Source organism: Schistocerca nitens, chromosome 3, assembly GCF_023898315.1.
Source record: "Schistocerca nitens isolate TAMUIC-IGC-003100 chromosome 3, iqSchNite1.1, whole genome shotgun sequence".
NCBI classification, from domain to species: domain Eukaryota; kingdom Metazoa; phylum Arthropoda; class Insecta; order Orthoptera; family Acrididae; genus Schistocerca; species Schistocerca nitens.
In genome coordinates, this window is record NC_064616.1 from 693857182 (window position 1) to 693879043 (window position 21862).

Consider the following 21862-nt stretch of genomic DNA (forward strand, 5'->3'; position numbering starts at 1 on the left):
AAAATGTTTATATGAACATAAGACACAAAGTGTTGTTACAGTGTCCCATGCAGCTGTGTTACAGGACATATACCACACCAGCAAAACTACTCAATTCTATCTGGATACTGTCAAACAGCTGCAAAAGTGACAGATAAGATCTTTAAGTTCATTGATGATTTTAACCAAGTTGTCATACACAATACTTTTCATGTGTCTTCACACTCAAATGTCTAGTGGGTTAAGATCGGGAAATGGATCAGACTAGTGTAGTGAATTTTAACACACAACCCACTACACTGTGGAGGTACTGTCCAAAAACTGGCATATATTCAAAATGAAGTGTACTGGGTCCCATCATATAGAAATCACATGATGTGGTAAACTACTAGAAGCACATTTTCCAGCAGTACAGAAACACAGTATCCACTAAGGTTAAACATGGTGGAGCATTCAGACCTGAGTGTAGCACACATGTGCTGATTAACTGATCATTGATGCCATCACACCATACATTCATTGAGTCTGAATTTGTGTTTATGATAGTGAAAAATGTACAACAGTGAACAGCACCGTGCCACATGTGAGTGCAGTTTTTTAAGGATTATGAAGCTATCTTGTGATGTTCTTTCAGCTTAGTTGAGGAATGAAACATATGACACATGTCAGAACAGTAGTGGCCATGTTTAAAGCACCAAAAGTAGAATTTTGCCCATGAGTGGAAATGAGCCTTGCTTAGTCGCTTTATCCTTTGCAGATTGTATGGTTGCACAGCATATAAAATGCACAATGTATGATTAACATGGGCTCAATGGCCTACTTTCACATAGTTGTACATGTTACTCCATGGCAGGTGTACATACACAGCTGCGACAAACACCATCCACACATACAGGTAGTATTGAGCCTGATCGACACTTTAAGCCAGCATGGAAAAATGCTATTTCATGACCATTTACAAAATGTACATGAACAACATGTTGCCTTGTTTTGGTATGAGTAATCCATCAAGTTCCCCACATGGCCGACTGATGGTCCAGTTGAATAATTCACTACCCATTATCCATGATGTACACCACAGGTGCCATCTATATATTACATACCAAGACACACGTTTTGTACTGTATGTAGGGTATTACAACTAAGACTTCACAACAAATCTATCACCATAGTATGTTGTGATAGGAATACTCAGTAACATATTTTGTGCAACACCTGTACTTCACTACCAATGTAATCTAGAATATATGTTCATAAGATGATTTTTCATCTTCTTTTGTTCCTGAGGCTCACTAACCAACATCGAATTAAATGGTTGGAAAGGCCCTGTAAGTGAGCATCGCCGTGAACAAACTTTCACAAATTTCAATTGTTTCCTTGGTGTTGGTCACAGATAACACACAAACACTGATGTGTAACATGGTGGAAATATTGAATAAAAGATGCAAAAATTTATTAACATAAACACAGTACACAGGCCACTGGAAACTGCTGTGTTAGTGGGAGGGTATTTTGCACAAAAAATCAACACACAATGAATATTTGCACATAAATAAGATTAATGACAAAGGTATTTCCTTTAAATGAAACAGCAATAGTCCACACAGATAAACAGACATATTCCATACAAGCACATGATAAAACTACCTGCAGAGTAGATAGTATTTGGCTGCTGTGGGAGAAAATGTTCTCAGTAATTTTTACAATTTCCAAAAATATATTTTAAGGAACTGATTTCATTCCAACTAGCTCAAGTTGAACTCTTTGGAAAAAGTCAATTTAAAATAATAATGATTAGAATATCACTCCTGAGACCAAGACATTTTCTTAGCAGAGCTGTGAATGAATGCAAAGACGATGATACAGTGATAAAAATATTGAAACTGTACTCAGATTCCTCAATATACAGGTTCAAAATTGAATGGAGTCTTGTCTGCCCAGTTTCTCTTAAAAATTTGACAAACCCTTATATTAACGTCAACAAGTGTGTGAGTATCATTACAGATTTTTTTAAAAAAGGAGTGAATTCATAATTTGAAGAAAATGCAAGGAAAAGAACAGGTGGTCTGCAGTGATGTTATTGTCAATCTCAGGATACTGAACACTAAATTTTGTAGCCATGTATTATTTCCTCCTATGCCACAATCTCCAAAATTGTTTTAAACACTAAAGACCTAAGAGAATGAGAACCTGCTGAAAGTTTAATCAAAGTAGTTTTTATCATTCTTTTTTGAATAAAAGGCACAACTTAAATAACTTCAAGGTACACGCTGATGACACTATGGTATTTGTTATGAGATGAATTTTCTTTTACAAGGAATACAATGTTACATTTATTTGCAAAATATTACATTGAATCTTATAAATATGATTATAATATTAACAATTTATTATCACATTACGTAAGTGTTGGAATACTGTGATACGTCAAAAAGTCATTCTCATTTCAGATCACAAATAAATACACACATAAGTGTAATCTATTATTAACACCTATTATACATCCATAAACTATATACAGTAAATAAATAATCAAATATATGCATTTTTGCCTCCTGTCTGGATATGTTTCAAGCACTAACACACATCTGAAAGTAACATGCACAGCAAAGCATTCCACAGTTTTATTTATGGTGTATAATTTACAAATGAAGTGAATAAAAAAACATATGTAAAAATTACTGTGGTATAATTGCTTCTCTCATACATCTCTCTGTACTCATCGGTTTCTGTTAATAAATATGAAAAACAAAAATTACACAGACGTTTCTTCGAAACATGACACATAGCAACAATCGACATAATATACAGTCATAAGTTTAATAAAAATATACATTTAGTGACTGAAAGTACACAAACAAAATTTGTACAACAGTTTGTGTAGTTTGCTATTTATAACTGCAGAGGGGACTTTCAAACCTGCATTCTAGTTTTATTAAAAATAATGTGTTGAGCACATATACTGAAGTGCAGTCACATCAGTTAGCAAGACATAACATGCAGCTGGCAGAATATGTCTGATCCTAATACTAATTTCTTAAATAACATTTTTCTCACAAGCTTGTGAGACAAACTTTGAATGCACCAAGTATCTCTCATGATACAAGCAGCATCTTGAGACAAGCAAATCTCTCGGCAGAAAAATATGACAAATCAGTCTCTAATCAAAAAATTACTGTCATTTATAGAAGTCTTTAAATCTTATGGCAGGAACACAAAAGCACTCAAAAAGTCTGAACTAAGTACCCAATTGAACGTAGTACATGTGAACAGTCTGCATCTGCACAAAATACAAACTTTACTTCACATTTAATGAAGGACTTTACTTCTATTCAGTTGGCACTGCACTTTATTACAGTTGCATTCTATTGAAAGGAGGAGAGAATTCGAAAGAATTCACATTGCATTTCAGTTATCACAATAATGTTGTGGTACAGTTTGTACCATTTCTGAAACAAATTAGATTTGTGTGTGTGTGTGTGTTTATTTTAATTTGTAGGGTACCACAATGTAGTGCAACAACAGCTCACAAGACATACGCAAACGGAAAGAACACTGAGTTTATCTGGAAAAAAAGCACTGCTATTTCACCTTTGTAATCATTAATTCACCCTCACAAAATTATGCACTGCATTAAAACCTGTCTCAGACCATTACAAAAGCTTCTTTTCCACAAAACAAAAATGGATACTGGTCAATCATAGTCTGCACAATATCTTCTAAGTGTGGCCTCATCTGCTCAAATCTTCCCATGTCACTGAATTCTATCGGCAAAAGAGTTGGCCACCAGCATATGGCAAGATTTTTTGAGTCCATGCTGTTTAACTTGCAGTTCTCAGAGACCCTGGAAAAATTTTAACAAAATTTGAAATTGCTTTCAGTTACAAGCAGATGCAAACACACTGCATGAATAATCACTTTTTCATACTAACTTGACAAAATGTTGGAATATAAACTTGAGCACTTCAAAGTTTACTCCTGGAAGTTTCTTCAACAGAGCACGTAATGCTAACAGACGGCAGCTTCTGTCAGTGATGACTGAAAAATGAATTAGCACAATGTACATTAAAATGCAGATCTGAAACCATAAAAAACTTGAATATTTTTTGAAAATCTAAGTTCAAAGCAAAGGCTACAGAGTCCATCTGCACTCTTTAAGTTAATATATAACTTAGTCACATTAACAAAATAACATTTAGTCACCAGTAAATCATTAGTGATGATAAAGCACACCAATATAGGAGAGAGATGCACCACAAAGTGATTACTTGAACGGGACAGAAATCAATAGTTGTGATGTATGTGTGCTGAGAAACTAAAATTGAGCAAGTTACTAATGTGTCGGTACACCTCTGAGGGATATCCTACCAAATCCTGTACACTTAGAACGTGAGATTGTCAAAATCCTGAGATGGTTGGAGGGCCCTGCTTGTAATGCTCCTGAAGTTCTCAACAGGGGAGAGATCTGGTGACCTTGATGGCCAAGGTAGGGTGTGGCAAGCATGAAGACAAGTAGAAACTCTTGCCATGTGGGAGTGGGCATTATCTTGGCGAAATGTAAGCCCAGTATGGCTTGCCGTGAAGGGGAACAAAATGAGGTACAGAATATCATTGACATATAACTGTGTTACAAGGGTGCCATGGATGACAACCACAGGGATCCTGCTATGAAAAGAAATGGCACCCCAGACCATCACTCCTGGTAGTCGGGTTGTATGGTGGGTGACTTGCAACACAAACATTTTGTGGCTACTGTATGGCAGTTTGTTTTGAACAGTAGTGCTGCCGACAAGATGACTCTTGTGTATACTATTATTTATATGTGTTTGATGATGCTGGCGCTGATTTTGTGTTTAGCATTTCATGACGCCAAGATGGTTCCAATATATTAGGACATGCTTTTATAAAACAGGTATGCGTATCATATTGAAAGTGCACAAATGCACATACTTTTCATCATGGTTTATTTTACTGTTTCCAGTTGTAGACAATCTGCTAGTTGTATCTGTGTTTTTCCCATATTTTTCTGGAGATCTGAAGATGGTCATTATAGGCCAAAACCGGTAGTCTGGTGACATAAAAATTTATGACCATAGACATGAAGTAAAGGAAATTTATTATATTTTTGGGTTACTGTTCAATTCGAAACCATGTTGCAGTTTGTGAATATATCAAAATAACAAAGCAATGTCAGTTCAGCAATGGTATGATTTCACATGCATGAAAAAGGTCAGCAGGTAAGTGACTAGCAAGCTTTTCAACTACTACTACTACTACTACTACTACTACTACTACTACCACTACTAAGATACTATACCTTCAAGATTTAGGTATGCAGTAGAAACTTGCTTGTTGATTCTTCTCGCCCCTAATAAAAATGAAGTATGTCAGATTAGTTAACTCAACATTTGAGTAATGAATAATAATATTGTTTATAATTCTAGCAATACACCTGTCACATGCATTAGAACACCACTATATATTCCAGAAAACATTTTAAATGCAAAACTAATAAAACTCTTGGTATGTAGATGTAATGAAACAAAATGAACATTTAAAAAAGAAAAAGAAAGCTGTTGACATTTAACAGGTCTTGACCACTACCCCCTTGGAATCTTGGATGAACATTTACATTATGGACAACACATGTGGGAGTGGGCATTATCTTGGCGAAATGTTGAGGAGTAACAAAGGAACAGAGGGGGTTGGGGGTGGGGGCTAACATAATCTGGGGAAAAAAAACACAGTATTTACAGTTCATGTAAAAAAGCAGCTGGTACAGAACAGAGTGAGGTAGAAATGTGCATGAGAAAATATGAAGAAAATTATTAAAGTGGGAAACTGCTCAAAAACCAAAACTATGTCCAAGACAGGGTGAGCTATAAATCAGATCAAAATGACACATAATAAACCCAGATAGTATGAAGAAGGTGTCTATTTCATTTCCCAACTTTTAATTTCACAAACCCTATTATTACTATTATATGGCATTACATTAGCCAGGGAAAGTGGTACACTGGAGTCTGCTTGCAATATCAATGGTTCTCAGTAGCACAGGAATGAACTAATAAGGTATTAGTGTCTTATGATATAACATGCAACAGCTACTAAATATAGTGGGCTTGGTTAAAAAAAATCCATATGTACTAGATATCAGTAATGGCAGAGAGATTTGTAGGCGAGTTGAAAATCTGAGCACATACTTATTATTAGATTGGTTGGTTGGTTTGGGGAAGGAGACCAGACAGCGAGGTCATCGGTCTCATCGGATTAGGGAAGGATGGGGAAGGAAGTCGGCCGTGCCCTTAGAAAGGAACCATCCCGGCATTTGCCTGGAGCGATTTAGGGAAATCACGGAAAACCTAAATCAGAATGGCCGGACGCGGGATTGAACCGTCGTCCTCCCGAATGTGAGTCCAGTGTCTAACCACTGCGCCACCTCGCTCGGTTATTATTAGATATAGGTAATTTTTATAGTAACAGAACTGCATTACTACTACGATAATGTTGTCAGTATGAGTTGTTCTCCATCTGTCGTGAAGATTTATTAGGAATTTTAATATGTCTCTTGAATCTGAATTAACTGATTTAGAATTTATGTTATGAGAATGAGAAATCACAATTTACAGTGCCATCTAGAAACTACAGAAATCCCACACAAAGACACCCAGAACTTTGTACACCATCTGCACAAAAAATCTGTTAGCTACTCACAGATTGAATGTTAAATTACAAAGCACAGCAGAAACTAACGGTAAGCAGGTTGTCAGGAGAACTAGTACTCAAAGGCAGGAGATACTAGTCACCTGTAAAGTGCAGAGGACTTCTGATGCCTAGTTAGAAATTCTAATATCTTCTGCTTTCTATCAACATAATATAACTTTGTCAAGACCGTATAAGTTAAATGATGATTATGATTATGACTGTCAGTAAGTTTTAGTTTGATCCTTGTCAAGTCTGAACTCTAAACTTTCAGTTTGAGAAGTGTTATATGTGAATCTCAATCTGGCTCTTTCAATTACATGTCTATTGTTTTGCACCTGTACCATCAAGCTCTGTTTGAGCTCAAATCATAAACAGAGAAAGACAATAAAATAGTTATTTATCAGAATTATTTTAGTCAGTTTTTTATGTGAAATGGAAAAAAATTGGAATATTGAAGCTACAACAGTGACAACTAAATTATTTGTTCTTAGTGTATCGTGTCTGGAATTTGCTTCTAGTCTAATTTCAAATTGAGAATTATTTAATCTGACACAGGTGTTGGCTTATGACAATTGTTTATGACTGAATAGGTGCTGTTCCTTAACTTTGGTTGGAGGTTTAGAAGTGCGTGTGGCCCATGGCTACAATATATTTTTGTAACTTGTGAGATTAAGTGTGAATCAGATTGTTCTGTTTGCCTTCTGAATTTGGACAACATTTTTGCATATACCAGGTGTTCCTCCTAAAAGGTAAAATGAACAGCACACTAGATCAATCTGAAACACGCTCTGTCGAATGGGCACGGTAAAAAATTCTGCTTTCTGTTGACATTGGGTGTAACATGAAAGATGAGATCTAGGTTGACACCAGCTACACATTGCACAAACAAATTTGCAAATATCTATCAAAACACCAGAGAAAATATGCCTGAGGACTCTTAGGAGGGACGCCCTGAACATCTAGAAAATTCATTTGATCTATGCACCAGGACTTCGTATAATGCATCATCTACATCTATATAATATGCCACAAGTCGCCATTCAATGTATGATGTAGAGTACCTTGCACCACTAATTATTTCCTTTTCTGTTCAACTCAAAATTGGGAGAGGGAAAAACAACTGTATGTCTCCAATGAACACTAATTTCTTTGACCTTGTCTTTGCCGTCTATATGTGAAATGTATGTTGGCGGCACTACAATCATTCTGCAGTCAGGCACAAATGCTGATTCACAAATTTTTTTCCAATACTGTTTCATGAAAAGAACATCATCTTTCCTCCAGGAATTCCCATTTGTGTTCATGGAATGTTCGTCAAACCTACCAGTAACAAATGTAGCAGCATGCCTCTGAACTGCTTCAATGTCTTCCTGGTGAGAATCCCAAGCACCTGTGCAGTACTCAAGAATGGGTCTCAAAAGTGTTCTATGTGTAGCCTCCTTTATAGATGAACTACATTTCCTAGAATTCTCCCAATAAACGAAATTTGACCACTCACCTCCCCAACTAACTACCTCATTTGCTTATTCCATTTCATATCACTTTGCAACATTATGCCTAGATATTTAATTGATGTGCCTGTGTTAAGCAGCACACCACTAATACTGTATTTGAACGTTACATGATTATGCTCCTACTCATCTGCATGACCCTGTATTTTCTACATTTAGAACAAGCTGCCATTCATCATACTAAACAGAAATTATTTCTACATTATCCTGTATGCGCCGCTAGTCGCTTGACAACAACACTCTCCCCTACACTACAGCACAGTCAAAAAACATTTGCAGATTGCTGCTCACCCTATCTGTCTGATCATTTACATATATACCAGTTGAACCAGAACTCCAACGACAGACTTTCAGAAATGGCAGTACAGACCAAAAGCAGGAAAAAAATATAGTAAACATGGCCTTTAAAATTCTTACCTTAAGAGCTAGGAGCACTTGTTCACCTTCACTGCTATTAAACACATCTCTTCGGCTGAACATATGCTCATAGTTCTTAAGGTATGCATTTTAGAGCTCATGTTTACTAGAATTTTTTTTCTGGTTTTGGTCCATACTATATCACCTTTGAAAGTTTTTCAGTGGAGTTCTGATTCACCCTGTAGATGACAAGCATGGTCCTATCATACCTTGCTGGGGCACTCGTGATGATACCCTTGTCTCTGATGAACATTTGCTATTGAGGACAACATACTGCATTTTGATCATACAATGTAAACTTTCACGGCCGGTATTGACTTCACTTAAAACTTTCGGGCTGATAGGCCGTGGTCGAAGTATAAAACTGTCTCCTAACGTTTCGTCTCTCGTAGGTAAAGCGGCGAACTGCGTTTTATTACTTGAGAAGTCTTTGAGCCACTCACATATCTGGGATCCTATTCCATATGCTCGGACTTTTGTTAACATTCTGCAGTGGGGCACCATGTCAAATGCTTTCTGGAAATCTAGGAATATGGACTCTGCCCATTACCCTTCTTCCATGGTTTGCAGGATATTCAGCGAGAAAAGGATAAGTTGAATTACCCCATTTGTTATGGTTTCTAAAACTGTAATGATTTGCAGACACAAGCATTTCTGTCTAAAGGGAGTTTATTATATTCAAACTTAAGAATATGCTCAAGAATTCTGCAACAAACTAATGTTAAAGAGATTGGTCTGTAATTTTGTGGCTCCATTCTTTTACTATTCTAATATAAAGGAGTTTTTTCCTGTTGGTTGGGACTTTGCACTGGGTAGGAAATTTGCAATAAAAGCCAGTTAAGTAATGAGCCAGCACTGAAGAATACTCTGTACAATCAAATAGGGACACCATCCAGATCTGGTGACTTATTTGGTTTCAAGTCTTTCAGCTGCTTCTCAAAGTCAGGCATGCCTATCTATACCTATGGCCTCCATTCAGGAGTCTGTGTGATGGTCAAAAGATGGCCTCTGTGATTCTCCCATCTGAATTATTTTTTAACACAAAATTTAAAATTTCAACATTCCTTCTGTTGTCTTTTACTGCCACACGAAACTGCTGCTCAATGAATGACTGAATAGAATCCTTCAACCCACTTAGTGATTTTACACAGGAACCGAATGTTCTCAGGTTCTCAGCAAGATCTTTTGCTAATCTATGACAGTGGAAGAACTTCTAGCTTCACACATTGATCTTTTTATAGAAGCACAAATTTTTATTAACCTTTGTTTGACATTGCAGCATTCTTTTTGAAGCAAGAGGCAACAACCTCTGTTTCTTCAATATTTTTTAAATTTTAGTGTTAAACCATGGTGGATCTTTTCTATTTAATCCACTTACTTGGCACACTTTTCTCCAGAGCATGATTTACAATTAGTTTAAACTTTGCCCATAATTCCTCTATGCCCTTTATATTGGAACTAAATGAGACATGGAAAATGGCAGTTACAGTGCTATATTTCGAAAACAGTGACAACAAGGAAAGTGCAAGCTTTCAATCCATTTGCCACATGAGAAAAAGCTGCTTAGCTTACAAATAATGTAACAGATGTTGGTCTGACAAATACTGAAGATACCTTGTGAATAAGGCAAAATGTGTCTGAGTGCAGAAGTTAAATGAAAAAAATAATAAATAAAAATAAAAATATACTTAATGTGCAGCATGCAAAAAGCATTTTGATTTTGAACTACAATTTAAATGATGCCAATTCATTTTCTAAGTAGGATGTTACAACATCTTATCTGATCTTCCCAGCATAAAAACTCTCCTAACCTTCTTGATGGATTTCTCAACTTCAGCAAGCTTCCTTATTATAACAACATCATGAGCACTAATCCTTAGCTCTATATTGATATGGTCAGTGAGGTCAGGACTGTTTGCAACTATAAGTCTAAGATATTTCCACTGTGTGTGGGTTATCAAATTATCTGCTCAAGACAGTTTTCTGAAAATGTGTTCAGAATTACTTCACAAGGCTGTCTGTCTGTACCACTTGCAATGAATCCACAGACGTTCCAGTCTATACTCTATAGGTTAAAGTCACCTAAAACTAATACTGCATGATGGAAGTCCTCTGCACTAAACTTTCTTTAAATGATTCTACAACTGCTACAGCAGAATGAAGTGGCTGGTAAAAGTTCCCAATGATTAACTTGAGTTCACCTACGACGGTTACTAATGTACTGGTAACAGCACAGTCAGACGCAATTTCAGCCTTGATAGACACAATATTTTTGTCAATTGCAACAAACACTTCACTTCTTATGATGTCTGAACTGTCTTTTCTATATATATGCTCCATTTCACATTAAATATATTGGAGCTTTCTACATTGTGTTTCATCCAGCTCTTGGTTCCAAGTATGATCTGATTTGACAGCTTTCCTGGAGGGAGATAGATTCAGAGATTTTATTATGAATGATACGGCAATTTACTAGTAAAATTTTGACATTTGAAGTGTCAAAAATAAACTAGTGGTAGATTTCTTTGTTGGTAAGCACCAATGAACTACTGCTTTTTGTATGGAAATTAATCAGAGAGAGAAATGCTGTAAAATTTTGCAGAGACCCTGTCCTGGGGCATGGCACAATCTGCAAGCAGTTTATATAATTTTTATCATTTGAACACAAGTGGTGAACGGGGTTTACAGCATCCACTGGAGATCACGTAGTAAGATATGGCAATTAAATAAATAAATAAATAAATAAATAAATTTAAAAAATCCATGGGGTAGTGTAGATGCTTGCTGAATAAATACCAACTAGGTAAACGAAGCTGTCCTTACCCCAAAGGCTGGACTGGCCATTACAGTGCTTTACTGCACTATGTCCTATTGGGAGATGGCATGCATGGCCTTCCTCTGACCTTTGAACTGATTTACCCAACCAGTTACAGATGATCTAGAATTTAACATGGACTCCAAACCATGATGCAACTTAGCATTTCTCACATACACCTGTCATGACCAGTTATGAAAGAAATGATAATTGATACAAAAAATTTAGTACCAATTGGGTACTGAACTCTAGACTACTGTATCTGTAGTGCAAAACTTATAAACTGAGACACCAAGTCACACATCTTTATTGTAAACAACTAATAAGCAAGTTGTAAGTATTTAATATTTTCTATGATAATTTAGGTATGGAGAAGCTGACAGCAAGATTGGTGTTGTAGCTGTTCACAGTAAACAAAAAATAAAATTGCATGGACATTTCTACTCTGTGTTTGGATATGTTCAGGCATGAGTCAAGTAAATATTTGAAACACTGTCTCATGCTTGTAAAAATGTGACCATTACTTCCAATCTGAGAACTACAACACAATCTGAGGATTTACATTTGCTAAAGTGCTCCACAGGTGTTGCAAACTGTTCCAGCACCTGTAAAATCCATGGCAGCAGTATTTTTTCTCCGTTACACTATGAAATTGTGTTTACTGAACATAAGGAAAAGAAAAAACAACCACATTCCAGATTGCACTTCTTTACTGGGAAAACATAATCAGATAATTATGGTAATTTACCCCATCTGTCAAAGAAAACTTTTTCTTATAGGATATGCAAATGTCTGCTACTGCCACAGTTGAAATCGTAAAACTAGCTTGCGAACATGCATAACCAAATGGATCTCTCCATAAAATTGAGGGAGTGGCACACTGGTAAAAAATTCAAGTAATACACAGTTCATGGCCTAATTAAACACTTTTAGATCTTGAGAAATTGTATTACAGGAAGGCATATTTAATTTTATATAATTTTCTGAGATTCAATGGAGCAATATGAGTAATAATTACTTGCTCATGGAAAAAGTTACTGCAAGCATAATTCACATAATGGTGATTAAAGAGAAAATGAGGATAAAAGTTTTGTTATAGAACATCTATATTAGTAACAAAATACAGTAAAATGATGATCTAAACTACTGAAAGAACTCTGCATAACAAGTATTTAATTTAAAGAGTTCTATTCTGAAACATATTTTGGATTTTAATGAGAAATGACACCCAGCAGTTTATATAATAATAATAATAATAATAAGACATGGGTTCCCAGGTAGATGCCGTGTTTCTTGACTTCCGCAAGGCATTCAATACAGTTCCCCACAGTCGTTTAATGAACAAAGTAAGAGCATATGGACTATCAGACCAATTGTGTGATTGGATTGAAGAGTTCCTAGATAACAGAATGCAGCATGTCATTCTCAATGGAGAGAAGTCTTCCGAAGTAAAAGTGAATTCAGGTGTGCCGCAGGGGAGTGTTGTAGGACCGTTGCTATTCACAATATACATAAATGACCTTGTGGATAACATCGGAAGTTCACTGAGGCTTTTTGCAGATGATGCTGCGGTATATCGCGAGGTTGTAACAATGGAAAATTGTACCGAAATGCAAGAGGATCTGCAGAGAACTGACGCATGGTGCAGGGAATGGCAATTGAATCTCAATGTAGACAAGTGTAATGTGCTGTGAATACATAGAAAGAAAGATCCTTAATCATTTAGCTACAACATAGCATGTCAGCAACTGGAAGCAGTTAATTCCATAAATTATCTGGGAGTAGGCATTAGGAGTGATTTAAAATGGAATGATCATGTAAAGTTGATCATCGGCAAAGCAGATGCCAGACAGATTCATTGGAAGAATCCTAAGGAAATGCAATCCGAAAACAAAGGCAGTACGTTACAGTACACTTATTTGCCCACTGCTTGAATACTGCTCACCAGTATGAGATCCGTACCAGATAGGGTTGATAGAAGAGATAGAGAAGATCCAATGGAGAGCAGCGTGCTTCGTTACAGGATCATTTAGTAATCACGAAAGCGTTACGGAGATGATTGATAAACTCCAGTGTAAGACTCTGCAGGAGAGACGCTCAGTAGCTCAGTATGGGCTTTTGTTGAAGTTTTGAAAACATACCTTCACCGAGGAGTCAAGCAGTATATTGCTCCCTCCTACGTATATTTTGCGAAGAGACCATGAGGATAAAATCAGAGACATTAGAGTCCACACAGAGGCATACCGACAATCCTCCTTTCCATAAACAATACGAGACTGGAATAGAAGGGAGAACCGATAGATGTACTCTAGGTACCCTCCACCACACACCATCAGGTGGCTTGCGGAGTATGGATGTAGATGTAGATAGTTGGTAGATAAGTAGGTAAATGGTAAGGTATCAATAGCATAATGCCAGTTAATATAATCAATTACCATTAAAATTTTGTAACTGCATACTTCACATACTGTTCCTCTTTTACTAGCCTTTGAGTATCCCCACTCAGCCACCTACTTAAGTACCTCATAATTACATACAACAGGTAGAGACTGATAAATCAAAATACAAATGATGTTAACATAAAACAACTTGAAATAACATACTCAGTTATTTAGTTCCCACTAGTTAGTTCATCTCTCTCTTTTCACTTCCATTAGAAAGGAGTAAAATTCTTTATACACTGCAAGGTTGCTAACAATGTTGGTATCAATGTTGGTAACTGGTATTTCTTATTTAAACATCAGCAGCTTTGATGTAAGGTACCATCAGTTGATGCATTCTAAAAGTATCTGTGTCTTCCACTTCTTCATGTCACAAAGTGGAAATGGTGCTGTGCTTATGCAATATACTACGCAAACTGACCATGGTTGAACTGCAACCACAACACGGTAACCGAAAATTTGTGTCAACACGTCAGTCAATGGTACCCAGGCCTGGGTAGGAGCACTGATGTTATCTGCGCATAGCATTTTCCTTTAGTTGTCTGGGAATCTTGCCATTCTTGGAATCTTGCCATTCTTTGTGTTACTCATTTCATATCCTCTTCCTGTACATTGGTAAGAGATCCTCAGCTGGAATGTGGTAATAGTCTTCTATACCTGAGGCCATCACTTCCTTAGTGAGAGTATTGATTTTGTTTCCCAATATGTTGTTATGCACATTAATTCAACAGATGATGGCCCTGCACCCAAGAGTCAATTGCCACTCTTTACACCAAGTGTCGATCCTCTGCAGGTCTCCCCGCATTTCGCTACAGTTTTCTAGTGTCGTGACTTCTCCGGATACAACAGAATCGTCTGTGAAAAGCCTCATGGAACTTCTGACTTTATCCACTAGGTCATTTACATATATTGTGAAAAGTAATGTTCCTGTATCACATCCCTGGGGCATGCTGAAAGTTTAAGTTTGTAGACTTCTCTCCATTGAGAATGACATGCGGTGTTCTGTTTGCTATAAACTCTTCAATCCAGTCACACTGTTGGTCTGATATTCCATACACTCGTATTCTTATATTCTTTCATTAGGCGCCAGGTGTGACACTAACAGTTAGGTTGTCATTTGTCTCCTGAGGGAACATTTAACTCTATAGTAATCCCTTTGTTTGCCAATTAAACAGACAACAAGATATGTCACTGAGCACCAGGCCCAATTAATAACAAAATGGTTCAAATGGCTCTGAGCACTATGGGACTTAACATCGGTGGTCATCAGTCCCCTAGAACTTAGAACTACTTAAACCTAACTAACCTAAGGACATCACACACGTCCATGTCCGAGGCAGGATTCGAACCTGCGACCGTAGCGGTCACGCGGTTCCAGACTGAAGCGCCCAGAACCGCACGGCCACAACGGCCGGCTAGAATTAATAACAACACCAGATACCATTGGACATCTACTTTGCCCCCACCCCACCTCCACCAGCCACTCCATCATTAAATAACACTTATATCTGTATGCATACATGCTTGAAGATGAGCAAAACATGCTAGAAATGTGTACCATTATATTAAGTTAAAGAGAACCTATGTATTAGGGTCAATGAAAAAGAAATGATCTGGCGTCTGTAAAATGAAAACCGCTGAAGGGATCGTAATGCTGTTTCTCATGGAAAAAGGTGTTGTCCCTATAAGAGCACTGATGCCCCTAATTCACTGGTAGAGGGACAGAGGTGCACACACATGTGACAACAGAGTGAGCATGTGCATGCATCAGCTGTCCACTGCACTCAGTAGTGCTGAAAACAGAGAAAGCGAGGCTTCAAAAGAAGTACAATGGGGTGCAATGCATTTATCAGCACTGGATGGAGTGCATGGAATGAAAATTCATTAAACAGTAGCACAAATGTCTGTTGCACATGTCAAGACATGGCATGTACAATTCAAGGGACAGATATTGTTGGCCAATGATGCATGATCTGGAACACCATACCATATTACGAATATCATTGTCCAGCGGGTGGATGCCCTCATTATTGAAGACTGGCGAGTTACAGTGGCAACACTGCCTGAGAGACTGGATTGAGCATCAAAATTTGCAACCAACATTCAGTGCTCTTGATATACTTGTGCCTTTCTCTGATTAATTTCCATTTCCTGCATCCCCTGCATTGTAAGGAAATGTATTATAACTCTTTCTCTTCTTTTATGGCCTTCGCTTCTCTGTTTCAGCACTACTGAGTGCAGTGAACAGTCAACACATGCATGTGCTTCCTCTGTTGTCACATGAGTGTGCGTCCATGTCCCTCTAGTGGGGAGCTTGGAGCCTCAGCACTCTTATATAGACCACATCTTCTACTGCAGACGACGACATTATGATCCCTTCAGTGGTTTTGATTTTAAAGCTTCTGTCTCATTTCTTTTTAAATATAAATGTGACTTGTAGCAGTATAATGCAAAGAATAATTTCTAAGTTTTTAACACTGACTATTAACTAACACCAGGCAATTTCATGTACTTGAGAACTAACTCATCTAGCCCAATTACAGGGGCACCAATAATTTAATGTGGAATATACATCACAATGAAACACTATTTTTTATATTCACACAGTCTTAACACATTCACCTTTATTATCATAACTTTCTCATGCAGTAAATAGCAGTTTATCTTGGCAAACTTATGAAAAAGTTATTATAGATATTATCTACAATGAAAGGTGGAGCACAAGGTAAGTATCAGAGGACAATCTAAAACCCAAAAATATGTCCAAATTAAATGGCATGGTTCCGTTAACTGAACAGTTAATCATGTGTGAAAAGCATGTAAGTAGAACAAAACCAAGCAACAGATAACCAGGAAAAAAAATTGTCACAATCATTGAACTGTGATCAGTACATTTTAATTATACATTTCTACATAACAACATTTAAATGGCATCAAACTTGGTGAGAGAGAGGAGGGGAGACAAAAATAGACATATTTAAATTTAACTTTTTGTCATAAAGGTAAGTTTTACTTTCTAGAAATATGACAGATTGCTGAAAGGATAGGAAAGAGGTTAACTTTATTTTTCCAGTTGCTATAGAAAGCACTTTAGGAGTTCCAACACATTCTGTTAACTGTCATCTGCTTTACACAGTTCAACTAAATATTTCATACCTGCAATTAAAAATAGTTTTACTATCCATTTGCATTAGTACTAATATAAAAACTGTACTCACTAGACTGTGCTGTTATGAAATACTAACTTCAATAATAGGACCACAGACTATTTCTACATTAGTGACTCATAGTAAAAGTGTTATGGATTTACCAGAGATATCTTCAAGCTCAGCTAGCATATCTTGTGTCAAAAGTGGTGGCAATCGCTTCGAGAAGAAATCCTTCAGTGCAGTAGCAACAGCATTCACAGGAATGTCAAGCTCACGGATATCAAAATTAGGATCTGCAATTGATTGCATTACCCATAAGTTATGTAATAACACAGCAACTACAAAGGATAGACAAACAATGTCACTAGTGTTATAATTAACTTCAATAATACATCTGTTTTTTCTTAGACCAATAAATCACAATAAATTTCCTCACCGAATTTTCACAACTTTATGAACAGTTGTGAAGTCTTACGTGGATTAAAAATAATAGAAAGAGTAAAGGTTGCCACTCATTGAGCAGTCAACAGGCACATAAAAAAAACTGAGTTTGTCATTTAACTTTTGAAAAAAAAAAAAAACTAAATAAACAAACACAAGTGTGCAGACCCCCCCCCACACACACACACAGGTACAAGGCACAACAAAATGAATGAATGGGAATTTGAATTCCAATGCTGATCATTAAACTTATGACACAATAACATCAGCATGGAGAATAGTATCAATGTTTTAAATTAAACAACAAGTAGTATTAACTGCAGGATACTGATATCAATAAATTCCTATTCTTACATCAGACACAACAATGCATTAACATTTAGCTTTTACTTCGTGAGTTAAGGGGTGCCAAGCAAAAACCCTTCTGGGACAGAAGTGTATACTTTCTAATAGGTGAGAGTTTGGGGCAGTTAATTATGATGTATGTTTAAAGTAGCTGAGATTAAACATGCAGATTGATCCAATAGTCCCTTGGATCAGGCAGCCATACTGGTCTATGGAACATGGCACTATCGATTCACTAAAGAGTACCATTGTTCTCCTTTCCTTCAAATATGAGGCAGATAAATGCTAAACATGGCCTTTATAGTATCTCAGGAAGCATTCTGGGTGAAATATGAGAGACAATCGGTTACAGAACCTGGCTGCTAGATGATAAACATCTGTAGCATTGCTCAAATTCCTATATTTACTTCTAACAAGGGAACCTCCCCATCGCACCCCCCTCAGATTTAGTTATAAGTTGGCACAGTGGATAGGCCTTGAAAAACTGAACACAGATCAATCGAGAAAACAGGAAGAAGTTGTGTGGAAGTATGAAAAAATAAGCAAAATATACAAACTGAGTAGTCCATGCGCAACATAGGCAACATCAAGGAGATTCTCAGTTGAGAAGCGCCGTGGTCCCGTGGTTAGGGTGAGCAGCTGTGAAACGAGAGGTCCTTGGTTCAAGTCTTCCCTCGAGTGAAAAGTTTACTTTCTTCATTTTCGCAAAGTTATTATCTGTCCGTTCGTTCGTTGACGTCTCTGTTCACTATAATAAGTTTAGTGTCTGTATTTTGCGACCACACCGCAAAACCGTGCGATTAGTAGACGAAAGGACGTGCCTCTCCAATGGCAACCGAAAACATTTGATCGCAAGGTCATAGGTCAACCGATTCCTCCACAGGAAAACACGTCTGATATATTCGATACGACACTGGTGACGGCATGTACGTCACAGGAATATGTTGTCGACCCACCTAACTTGTACACTTGGCGAATGGGTAAAAAGGTTCTTCTACCTTGCCCGATTTAGGTTTTCTTTTGGATGTGATAATCACTCCCAAAAAAGTGATCGCATCGGACGGACGCTTCTCAACTGAGAATCTCCTTGATGTTGCCTATGTTGCGCATGGACTACTCAGTTTGTATATTTTGCTTATTTTTTCATACTTCCACACAACTTCTTCCTGTTTTCTCGATTGATCTGTGTTCAGTTTTTCAAGGCCTATCCACTGTGCCAACTTATAACTAAATCTGAGGGGGGTGCGATGGGGAGGTTCCCTTGTAAGTTTTAATCCATTTTACCTCCTGAATAATGTCATGATTAATTAAACACAGAATTGAAATTGTTCACCTTCGATAAAACAATTCAATTGTGCAGGTAAAGGAAACTGACTTTCATAATCGCCATACTTCTAAGTATTATCAAATACTTTCACATGAACATACATTCCAGCAGATTTACAAACTTTTATGTCAACATTAATCAAAATCAAATTATATTTCATAATATGGAAAATGGTTCCGTTTAGATTTAACACTAATGTTAGTATGAAGAAAATAAGAAAAAAGAAGCAGGCACAAATAATACAACATTTATTTAATAAAATACTGAAGTGAACTTCACTTTTTGTACTGTTTCTAAGTGACCAAATAACAAGAAGTAATGGGAGGAAAGGAAACCCAACTAGGAAACATACTCAAAACAACATAATTACTCTACAACTAGGAGAAATTTGTTACTTCTTAAATTATTACTTTTAAAAGGGACATACCGACTCAAAATTGAACAAATGTGATTCATACAGTAGATCAAGCCATGCACGGAAGAAAGGAAGATTACAGTTTAACTGCCAATCGACAGCAATGTCATTAGAGATAGAGCAAAAAGCCTGGATTATGAAAGGATTGGAAAGGAAGTCAACCATGCCCTTTTTTCAAAGGAACCATCTAGGTATTTTGCTGGGAGCAATTTAGAGAAATCACGGAAAACCTAAATCTGGATGGCCAGATGTGGGTTTGAACCCTCGTCTTCCCATATACGAATCCAGTGCACCAACCATTGCAGCACATCACCTGTTGTCAAGACACAGCACACACTGTAACTGTTATATACGGCAACACTACCGATGTGCATAACCTGGTATGCTACAGCATGTTTAAGCTGATTTAATGAAGCAACATGTGCTAAACAGTAATAACAAAGATACATGGATGTTACATACTTCCATGGGATGAGAGAGAAGGACGGTGTGGTGGCAGGGGTGTTGAGACCATAATGATTGTTTATATTCTGATAGGTGCAGAGAACTTTATGTATCAAATCTAGGATGTGCTTTCACCCGACAAGGAAATAGTCAGAATTGTCGTATCGAACCTATGATGATGTTTTAGCCACGTGTTACCATCCACTAAAATCAACATATTAAATTTCAGCCGCAGATACCATCAGGAAGTATGCTAATAAAAAATAAGAGACAGATACCCCTGGATCTGGTCGGCTGTTTTTACGGTAAGTGTTGTGTGTATAACATGGAATGCACAGCCATCTTATTATTGCTGCTGCATTTGCTGAAGAGAATTCCAATTCGAGGTTTTGTTAAAAGGGAAGCAAATACCCTTTTTTCCCTCAGGATCTTCTTTTAATTTTTGGTAACTGTTTGGAAATACATCTTTTTGACTCTAGTTGGCATTAAAAAAAAAAATACTCTGTACATCCAATCTCACCTCACAGGTGACAGGGAACCCTGTGAATGTTCTGCTGCTGGCTATGGAGACACACAACAGATACCAACTGAAGCCACTGACAGAAAACATGCATCCACATTAAGTGATGTTTGAAATAGTTAATTTTTACACAAACATTTAAATAGTGCAGATATGAGATTAGAAACAACTGAAACACTTGGTACCATACTGTAGACTATAAATCCACCAACAGTGAAGAAGCTAAAAGAATTTCTACTCATGAAGATCTTTAAGTGATAGTGCAACATTTGATTATCAGTTACCTCCAAATAAACACCACTAACTAGAATTACCTTATCAGACAAAGAAACAGCGGTGGTATATTGGTTAAACGAAAGTGTCCAGAACACCTGTGTGTGAGTACCATACAAAAGAAATTTCACTTTGTCCATTTGGAATGTTAATTGCATAGAAGGAAAGACAAAGTTCCAAAATGAAGTACCACTCAAATGGATAGTACAATGATTTTGAGCATACTGTTTTTTGAGCTTTTTTTCTGATGCCAGACAAAAGGTCATTTAGTGTCAGTGATAGTATTTTGAGAGACTGGGCTTTAGCTATTGCTAAGGATATAGGTTTACATTACTTTACCGCCTCTCAAATTTGGATAAGTTGCTTAAAAAAAACTGCATAACACTGCATCAAGAAAAATAATAATAAAAATTTTGTGAAACAGATCAGAAACTGAAGTGATTGAAGCTAATGTGATGGAAACTTTTGTAACAAATGTAAAGCATAAGATCACTAGTTTTAGTGAATTTTTTGTTTACAACGTAGATCAGTCCAGTTCTGAAAAAAGGAACGTATGCTTTCACTCAAAACGGAAAAACATACAGAGACAAATGTGCACTCCACATCCGCCATCTGTAATCAGAATCGATGGTTCAGTGTTACCCACACTATATGTCTGTCTTCAGAAATCAACAGAAAATTTTGGACTGCATGTGAAAAGATCAATGTTTTAGATAGACAATCATGAGGTAGACTAATCAAAGTCTGGGAAAATTTGAGATTAAAAGGTTAAATTTTTCATACATCACACTTTTCTTTTGTTCTGTGGGAACAAATACTTTCTCCTTCTAGAATCTTGGTTAAGTTACAAAAAGTCTGAATCATTAACTGCCGCATGGGCTAAGCACTGCCCAGTTCATGGCTGCCAATGCTCTCAAAGCAGTAAGCATGATCCCAAGAAAAAATGTTTACAAAGGGACCTGGAAAATTCCACGAATACATGATACAAATCAAATTGAGCATATGTTGGTATCCAAAACATGGGCAAGCGGCACTGAAAATGTATGCATGATTTTGGAAGCAAACTCAGAATCAGTCCAC

The 21862-nt window shown here is 36.9% G+C and overlaps 1 protein-coding gene across 6 annotated transcripts in view; it reads right to left on the reverse strand.

Moving 5' to 3' along the window:
* Positions 1-2315: 2315 nt before the first annotated feature.
* LOC126248661 (rho GTPase-activating protein 190) overlaps positions 2316-21862 on the reverse strand; it is a 325162-nt gene continuing 305615 nt past the window's right edge. For 5 of the 6 annotated variants that reach the window (XM_049949876.1, XM_049949875.1, XM_049949878.1 and 2 more), the window contains 4 exons: positions 17179-17310; positions 5297-5347; positions 3912-4017; positions 2316-3823 (listed from right to left, as the gene is read on the reverse strand). In XM_049949876.1, the coding sequence (XP_049805833.1) occupies positions 3625-3823; positions 3912-4017; positions 5297-5347; positions 17179-17310 (488 nt within the window). In that variant the 3' untranslated portion in view covers positions 2316-3624. The remainder of the gene's footprint in view (positions 3824-3911; positions 4018-5296; positions 5348-17178; positions 17311-21862) is intronic. The other variant, XM_049949879.1, reaches the window with a different exon arrangement.